At 45.8% G+C, this 9,441-nt stretch overlaps 1 protein-coding gene across 3 annotated transcripts in view; it reads right to left on the bottom strand.

Annotated features, from left to right (window-relative positions):
- Window positions 1-9,441, bottom strand: part of NAV2 (neuron navigator 2) — a gene marked incomplete at its 5' end in the record, with an annotated part of 757,282 nt that overhangs the window by 117,880 nt on the left and 629,961 nt on the right. For all 3 annotated transcript variants that reach the window (XM_082845354.1, XM_082845352.1, XM_082845353.1), the window contains one exon: window positions 5,167-5,289. In XM_082845354.1, coding sequence (XP_082701480.1) covers window positions 5,167-5,289 — 123 coding nt within the window. The remainder of the gene's footprint in view (window positions 1-5,166; window positions 5,290-9,441) is intronic.

Below are 9,441 nucleotides of genomic sequence, written 5' to 3'. Positions count from 1 at the left end.
TTGTGTTTTATTATTTTCTGGTAAAGATGCGTATTAGTTTTCCATTGCTGCTGTAGCAAATTATGATAAACTTGGTGGGTGAAAACAATAGGTATGTTCTGTCTTACAGTTCTTCGAGGCAGAAGTCTGAATTGGGTCTCATGGACTGAAATCACAGCTTCGGCAGGGCTACGTTCATTTCTGGAGGCTGTACGGGAGCAGAATCTGTTTCTCTGCCCTTTCCTTTTTATACAGGTCACCCACATCCCTTGGCTGTGGGCCCTTCCTCCATCCTCCAAGCCAGCCGGGGCGGGTGGTGTGCCTCTCACACCTCATCACTCTGCCCCCCTCTCCTGCCTCTTCCACTTTTAAGGACCTTGTGATTACATTGGGCCCACCTGGATAATCCAAGGCACTCTATCTAAACGCCAGCTGATAAGCAACCTTAATTCCCCTGGCCATGTAGCGGAACATATTCACAGGTGCTGGGGCTATGGTCGGGGACATCTTTGTGGGGCCACTGTTTTCCTTACCCCAGGCTTGGAAGGGAGGACGAGGGGAGAAGTCATTCCCATCTGTGCTGCCTCTAGCCTGCATATCCCAGCAGGGGCGATGCCTAAGAAATAGCTGGGTGGGGGACCTACCACATGGTGAGGGCCCCTACCAATTGCATCTGCTGGCTGGGGCGCTCTGGCCTGGATTCAACTCCTTCCTCCAGGTCGGGCCTGAATCTGTGAATGCACTGCTTGGTGCCAGGAGGCCATGTGGTTCCACACAAATCACAAAGCCAAGCAGTGCCCTGGGCTCGTGGAGATCCTGCGACGCTCTCACCGAGGAAGGAGGGCCTGGCTCGGCAGGCTGGTCAAATACCAGGTTGCATGGTTACACCCTCACACTGTGGGACTCCCTGTTCAAGCTGACGCCGGGACAGCTCTGAGCACCAAGGCCTGGGTCCCAAATGCAGACAGTCCAGTTTATACAATGACTGAAGCCCAACTGAAATGCCATCTCCGTACCTAAAATGTGCAGAGTTTGCAGGGCAATGAAAATCTTGTAACAAGGGAAAAACAAAACAAAACAAAATAGTTTGTCCTTCCTGTTTGGTGATGTCAGAGGGCAATTTTCATTTTGTTCAAGTCTCAGGCTGACGGTTTAACACGCGGCATTAGTTTTTCTATTTATATGACTACCTAAATTAATAAAAGCAACTGGTGTTCAATAAGTGTTTTAATGGTTGAGAAGAAAGTTACCAAGTGATGCAAAGTCCTCCTCAGCGTCTATGTGCACAGAAGCCTGGCTTCTGTCCTCCACGTGCTCTCAATGACACGTACATGACCATCGGGGCAGCATCTAACTGTCTGAATCCACTGCTCGCTAAGGCATGATGCCGCAAAGGGCCACGGCGGTGCTTTGTGGGGACAAAGAAAGGGATGGGTTCCGAGGAGACAGCAGTGCGTGCAACCAGCCGGAGATCCACAAACCACGCGACTGTGGGCCCAGCCCCTGGGCCCTCCTTGTTGTTTTTTCCTTCCTTCTCCCAGGCTGCCAGCCCACAGACCTCCATGCCAAAGCTCTCTTTAGTTATCTGTTATCTGGGGCCAACAGCTTGTAATAAGCCACCTCTGTTTGTCCCTTTTGACCCTCCCTTCTCAGACAGCTGGCTCTAGTGTGCTGCAAGTTCCTCCTGATGACTATTAGGTAAAAACTAGAGCCCACGGGTGGCAACCCTAAAGAGTGACAGGAGATCAAGGACAGACTTGGCAACTTGAATTTACGATCGTCATTTATTATTTCTCAGAAGCAGGCCGGTGACATAACGAGACTCACTAACAGATATGGTCTCTGTTTCCCAGACTCTGAAGGTACACATTCCTATCAGTTACTTTTAATAACCCTGAAGATACCCCAGCTAAATCCCATCGCCAACAGCCACGGCCTGCCTGGTGCCTGGTGGGTCGGCGTCCTTTAGGGCCTTCCCCCGGAGTGCTGTCCTTCGGGGCTGCACTGCCAAGGTCAATCAATGATGTTCCTGTTTGCACTGTGAGGTGATCCGCCCTTCTTGTGCTTGCCTTCCCTTTGCCGAGGGCTCATCAGAAATCATCTCTCAGTACTTTTCCTATTTCCTTTGTAGAACTCATGTAGTTTACTGCTTGTGTGTGAATCCTTAAGGACTGGGCTGTCTTTTTATAAAAACACTTCACGGAAATACCTTAGCTCTTTTTTTCAGGTTAAAAGGGAAGAATTCTGGAAAGGTGCTGGGTTCTCTGCATATTTTTTTCACTTGTCTAAATTATTTAAACAACATATTTTCAATTCAAGGATAAGAACAGGATTACCTAGCCTGCAACCATTTGCATACTTCTTATTTTTTAATATATCTGCACACCGTCTGTGATATTCTTCCTTGATATTTCACGTTAAATCATCCCAAGCTTATACTATCCTTACCCTAAGCAATATTTGTAAAGTCATGGGTTTGAGATGCTAGCTGTAAGGTTTTTATTATTGTTTTAATTACAATTAAAATGTAATTGTTAAAAAGAAGTATTTCCCTGTCTACCATCTAAAATTATTTCCTGTACTATTAATGTTAGCCTCTCACTTTGGGACGCCCTCATCTAGAATATAGTTTTGGGAAGAGATTTACATGAGGAACTTGAAAGAAACAAATCTACTGCTATTTCAACTTAGCCAAAGATAAAGAATTCTTATGGTCTGTTTACACTAACTTTGGAGAGTAAAGAAACTTAACATATTCAAGAATAATGCAGAACATCTCACTGCCTACAGGTCAAAACTTTTATATAAAATAGAAAATTTGTAAGCATTATTACATCCTTTTTTTAAAGCCATCTGAATTCTTTCTTTACAAGTTGGTCAGGGGACTCCCCTGGTGGCTCAGTGGTTAAGAATCCGCCTGCCAATGCGGGGGACACGAGTTTGAACCCTGGTCTGGGAAGATCCCACATGCCACGGAGCAACTAAGCCCGCACGCCACAACTGCTGAGCCTGCGCTCTAGAGTCTGCGAGCCACAACTACTGAGCCCTCCGTGCCACAGCTACTGAAGCCCACGCGCCTAGAGCCCGTGCTCTGCAACAAGAGAAGTCACCGCAATGAGAAGCCCGCGCACCGCAATGAAGAGTAGCCCCTGCTGGACACAACTAGAGAAAGCCCGTGTGCAGCAACGAAGACCCAATGCAGCCGAAAATAAATAAATAAGTAAATTCATTCAAAAAAAAAAAAAAAAGTTGGTCAGTTATCCATTCAGTCTTAAACGATCACATCTGAGCAATTCCAGCTTGGAGAGAACCAGGAGACACTGTTGTCTACTTGGTCCCACCATAGGGGCTGAGCTGGAACAACGGAACAAATGCCACCCATCTCTCCAGTCCCCACCCAAATCCTCCACCTCCAAAAGCGGGAACAAGCTCAGCTGTGATCTATGATCATTCCATTAACCTTGAAATGAAGCATTAAATTAAATTGCCTACTGCAGACTCTGCTTTCGCTACAAGGGGAAAAAGGCCTTCACTTTATGCTAATAGATTTACTAAGCAACTCCGTGTTTACAAGAGAATGCAAATAAGCAAAATAATTTAGCAAATTGTGAAATCTCCAGTGGGGGTGTTACAACAACTGATTTTTCTTTTGCTGAAATTTCCTCTAAAGATTTTAGCTATACAGAGTTTTAGCCTTAGAAAGAGCAGTTCTCAAACGGTTCATCTTACTATAGAATTTTCAAACCAATACTTTAAATAAAATTACAGGAAAAAAGATGACTTGAGCTGGACAAGTCTTTTGTCCTCTCTGGTATCAATCACCACCTTGGATGCCGGGGAGACTCGGAGAAGGACATAGTCGAGTTGGTGGCAGAGCCTGGGCCTTGGGCAATGAATTCAGCACTCTCCTTACCAGCCCAAGCTTCCAAGTCTTCCCCAGAGAAGGTGAGGATTCCTCTTCAGCAAATTCCATTTCCGGGGGGTAACTTCAAAATAATGCTGCCCTATTTCTCTGAAGCCAGAGAACTACAGAAGTCATATCACTCTCTGTAAAAAAGTATGTCCTGCTAAGAGAATAGTAAGAAGCTGCGCTTGTGATACAGACACTTGGCACAGTGATTTCAAACCACTCATATCAAAATTCCATGTTATGGGGACTTCCCTGGTGGCGCGGTGGTTAGGAATCCGCCTGCCAATGCAGGGGACACAGGTTCGAGCCCTGGCCCGGGAGGATCCCACATGCTGCGGAGCAACTAAGCCCCTGTGCCACAACTGCTGAGCAGCCTCTGCTCGCCACAACTGGAGAAAGCCCGCACACAGCAACGAAGATCCAGTGCAGCCGAAAATAAATAAATAAAAATAAATTTAAAATTCCATGTTATGTCTCATCAACCCAGATGTGGAAAGAGGTCAAGTATGCCAGAAAAATCCTTCAACAGTCAGATCATTAAAGGGTATTGAAATCTAGAAATATAGCACATCAGAGCTGGAAGGGATCTTGGAAATCGTACAGTCTAAGCCCCTTCTTTAATAAATTGCTCATGGTCATAGAATTGGTTTGTGTCAGAGTAAGGACTAGAAACTTGGAGGCCAAATATTCTTCTTTATGATACTGTTTTCTGAAGCTCTTTTTGTCTCTGAAGCAATGAAGACCGGTCAAGTCCTATCATGTCAGCTACTCAGCATGCAGTGTATAAAGCTACATGGTTAAGCCTTGCCTCCTATCACCAGGCAACCAGAGAATTACCGGGAAGCCTGCTCAGCCATGGCCAGGAGAGCTCTCTTCTACACACAGACCTTCTGTGCATCACCAGGGACTCTGTTCCTTCCGAGGTGCAATACCTAGAAAGCTGGCTAACAGAGGAAGCAAAGCAGATCCCTAGGGCCTGTTGAACTGATAAAGATGCAGTAGCAACAGTCAAAACAACAACAAAAACTGCCCAGCCTGAGCTCGCTGGGTTCGTGCTGTCAGAAGCACCATCCCACCCAGAAGCAGGATGCAAGAGCTGGTCAGCGGTCCTCTCCCTCCTGCTGTGCCAGCTCCTAACCAGAGGCCCAGCTTCAAGGCCTCCCAGCCTCTGGTGGGTTAAGGTAGCACCCATCTGCTCTCACTATCACTGCCCTCATTTCTCAGGCCCCTCTGGAATGACCTCCACACCTGAGCAACCCCGAGTGGAGCAGGCTTACCTGTCAGCATCTCCGAGGCCCAGGGAGGTGTTTCTTTGCAGGGTCTCCCGCACCACAGCCATCCCATCAGGGAGCCGGTTCAGGCGGCGGGTGTAGAGGCCAAGTCCACCATCGGTCATGTACCTTTGAAAGAAGAAGAGGATGACGCAAAGGTATGGTTAAGGGCAGGTCCTGTGCCATCCTGCAGTTCATATCCAGAAGTCCTGCATGGCCATCCTGTGCTCTAAGGGGGAAGGAACTGAGGCTTTCCCAAGGCTCTGTCACTGATCACAGCCCAGGGATAACTCAGCTGACTCAACCCAAAGGATCACCAGCTTGCTAGCAAAAATAAGTTGGCTCAATTAACCCAAACTCACAGGAACCTACGAAGCAGAAGGGAACTAGTAAATAAAATTAACTGTCAGATGCATTCATGACATTCTTTTTAATGTCAGCAATTATACAAGCAGGTGTTTTACCTAAGTACTGTGAATGGAACTGACAAGTCATCGGCAAGTCATAGGGAAAAATGTTACAGAACAGTGCAGTGGAAAAAGTAGGCAAGCTTTTAAGATGAAAAGAAAGAAAAGATGGAGGATACAAGAGCCAGCTTTGCCGTCGTGGGCAAGTCATTTCTCTGAGTCCTGTGTTTTTCATCTAAACTGTGTGAATATCACAGCCTTCCTGCATCACAAGGTGGACATGAGAATTAGTGAGATAAGGAATATCACAGTGCTCTATAATTTGTATAAGATCGTAGAAACAGAAGATGTTATTAGGACAGTCATCATCTTGAAGTAGCTACAAGGGTAAATTTCACCTCTGATACTGATGTCTTAAGGGGGGTGTCCCAAACTCTCTGAATAACAGTAATGCTCCTTTACTTTTCTAGATCTCTCGGTGATGCCACAAAGCTATCTTCTGATGAAATCAGTCAGGGGGAAGGGGAGACCCCTGAAACTTTCTGTATAGATGGCTGACTATCTATCAATCAGACCAGTTCCTGAAAGATTAGCTACCAGTAGGAGGTAGTTCAGGTCCAAAGCAGCTTTACTTCATGGACCTTTGCTCCTCCACGACACCCCACAAAGGAGACTGCTTGTGCCATCACCCCCATCTCCAGAGGAGAACAAGAATTCAAAGCAAAATTCGAGCAGAGCCAGAATCCAACTCAGATCCCTTAAATTCCCACATGGGCCCCATCAGATGGACCTGCAATGCATCTGAAAGTGCAAATGATTTGCATTTCAAGTCAAATAACAGGAAGTAAGAAGACCAATGAACGAGTGGTTGTTTTGCTGCAAGTCAGCTGAGCTCATCATGGAACGTTTCACTGCCTTTGGTACCTTGGCTTTAGAATATATGGTGTAGATCCTGAGGGTTCTCAATCCTTGAGGTTCTTCCACCTCTAGTTTAGGAACTTCTTAGGATATATTCTTAGAAAAATGGACTTACAGGATGCTGTGGAGGTTTCCCAGAGCCAGTAGGGTCAACTTAGGGTCAGAGAAGAAAGTTTTCACAGAAGCCATCTTGGGTGAGAAGGAGCTTCTGTTTTGGGTCAAAAGAACTCTCCCTTAGGGCAGCTTCCAGGATACCATGTCTGAACTGATTTCTCTGATGGCCCCATTCACCCCCCGTTTATGACATTAATGATCACAATGCCAGCATAATGGAAAATCTGCTGAAGTCAGTCAAACCGATTGTTTGCACCAGCAAAACAACACAACAGACTGGCTTTTTTCACTCAACTGTATGATAAAAACCACCCTGTGAATATACTAAAACCCAACGAATTGTACTCTTCAAAATGGTGAATTTTATGGTATCTGACTTATTCCTCAAGAAAAAGGAAAAAAGAAAACCCCAAAACCCCAGCGATTGCAGCTGCAGTTAAATAATTATCTGTGTAATGACGTTTGGATGCTTGGTTCCCACGCTGGATAGTGAACTCCTTGATTGCAGGGATATTTCATTTTGTTCAAATCTATATCCCATGTGCCTAACACATACTAAGTGCTTAATAAATATTGCTTGTGTTGAATGAAGCCCAAAGATACAGCCATAGGGTGAAGTTTAGCAAAAAACATTTTGGGAGGAAACCGATTACAGGTTCTTCTCTCTCTTAAATGTCAGCAAATTTGACATCTAAGACATATGGCAACTAAACTGTCTACCTGTCAGTCAACCCATCTGCCCATCCATCCACCCATCCACCCACCCACCCAGTCACCCAACAGATGTAGTGACCCTGGGTCCAGTGGTGGACTTCATGTGTGCATCCTACAATTAACATAAGGAGAAAAAAAAAAAACACCTACAGAAAAATGCAGTAACTCTGCCAGAGGCTAGACTTTCTAGAGTAAATGTCCTTTCAAGGAGATTTCAGTGGAAGCTCTTCAAAACACAATCTGCTGCACCATTAAACAAGGCAGTTAATTTCGATTTTAGCAAAGTCTGCTCGGCCATATAGATAAACACAAATTTTTCAACTGGGGAGATCTTGTCAAAGGACAAACTAATTTTAGCATTCATTTCCCTGCTGGATTTTTATTGCTGGTGAAACAACACACACGGTTGGGCAATTACACTTACCCGGGCATGTAGACGGAGGCCCCCACATACACAGCCCTGGCTTTCTGTGAAGGCCAAGAGCTGGTGAGCATTCCAGAGACTGAAAGCTGAGATGTGCTGCAGCCCCCAGCCCACTAACACCGGGTGCAAGATGGCGGTGTCAAAAACTGACCAGCGATGAAGGTGGGGGGCCTTGGAGAGATGGGACTGGATGTGCTATTTAGCTTGTCAACTGCTGCTGGGAATTCTGATTTTGTTTAGGCAGAGAGGAGGGGAAAGACAAGGATAAATCAGGATCCTCTGCCTTCTCAAATGCACCCAAGACTGAAAGCCAGAATCGAATGTAACCAATGTGACAACGATCTAGTTTCTTTACAAATCTATTTCATTCCTTGTGTGTGTGTGTGAGAGAGAGAGAGAGAGACAGACAGACAGAGACAGAGAGACAGAGAGACAGAGAGAGACAGAGGGAGAGAGAGAGAGAGAAAGAAAGAGAGGGAAGGAGGGAGGGAGGAGTCAGAAGTGGTTAAGGAAAAGAGGGAATTTACCTCTTCTCCCAGAGATTTGTAAAAACGTGTTCAATCATATTTTTTTTAATATTCAAACTAAATTCTATGCCCTCTCACTGCAAGACAGCACAGCACTGGAGATAGCTGTCACTTGAACCAGACTCACACTCAAGAACTTAAAGTATTTATTTCTAAAATTATTATCCACCAAATACAGTAGTCTGATTTACAAAAAGCTCTGTATATATTTTTAATAACTCTTCCGGTCTCAATGAAAAATGTACATTTTTTGGTTCAACTCAAATTTCTACAGGAATTGGCTACTGAATGCATTAATATAGACTGCTGTCAGTTCATCCCTTTAGGAAGCGTAATTTTAGAGATGAAGCCGTCACTGGTGTGCTGATCTAAAGGACCAGCCCTCGCCCTGGGAGGTGGAAAGGTTTATGTTCCTGACGGCTCAGGAGGCTGGGAGGGATGGCTGCATCCCACCTCTGGGATGCAGCTTTATCAGAGGCTCCCACTGCGTGGAGATGCAGTGACTTGCCTGAGGTCAGAAGGAAAGGAACCAGCTGATCTAGGGACCGAATCCCTGAGCACCAGGGCCACACTTTCCTTCTCCGTGGAGAAATAAATAATTAGTGCTGGAGCCTAATGAGGTGCTGGTAATATCCTAATGCTGGCTTCCTGGGGTCCTAAGCCACCAGGCAACTGAACAATTTCCACACTGTCCTCCCGGGTTCCGCAGTGATGGGTGGAGGTTCCGCTGCTTCCCCAGAGGCTCCTGGATGGAGAGCGGGAGCCTCTGCTAAAGAGACAGGGTGTCTGTGGGGTGTTTTTCTTGCTTTTCAAGGCTGGGGCACCCTGGGGTGGCCCACGAGCATCAGAGTTAGGAGCATGGCTCTAACTTGTCAGCGAGTCCTGGGTTCAAAGTATCCCCTGCCCCTTGCTAGCTGAGGGCCCTTGTGTGCATCATTGCTAGCAAATACTAACGGTTACTGATGCTTGCGGGGTGCTGTGCTAAGTGCCTCACATAAGTCATGACATCTTCAAAAGAGTCTTATCAAGCGTTATTTTTATCTCTGTTTTTTAGATGAAGACAAGGAAACTGAGGTCAAGATCAAGTACAGGTAGGTGGGTTCTAATCCCAGCTTTGTCACTTTTGGAGGGTAATTTCTCCAAGTTTCAGTTTCCTCATCTGCAAGATGAGTGAAAC

Source organism: Leucopleurus acutus (assembly GCF_964270905.1).
Source record: "Leucopleurus acutus genome assembly, chromosome: 8".
In the NCBI taxonomy this organism is placed as follows: Eukaryota; Metazoa; Chordata; class Mammalia; order Artiodactyla; family Delphinidae; genus Leucopleurus; species Leucopleurus acutus.
The sequence above is the reverse complement of the archived record's forward strand: the minus strand, read 5'-3'. Positions and strand labels throughout refer to the sequence as shown.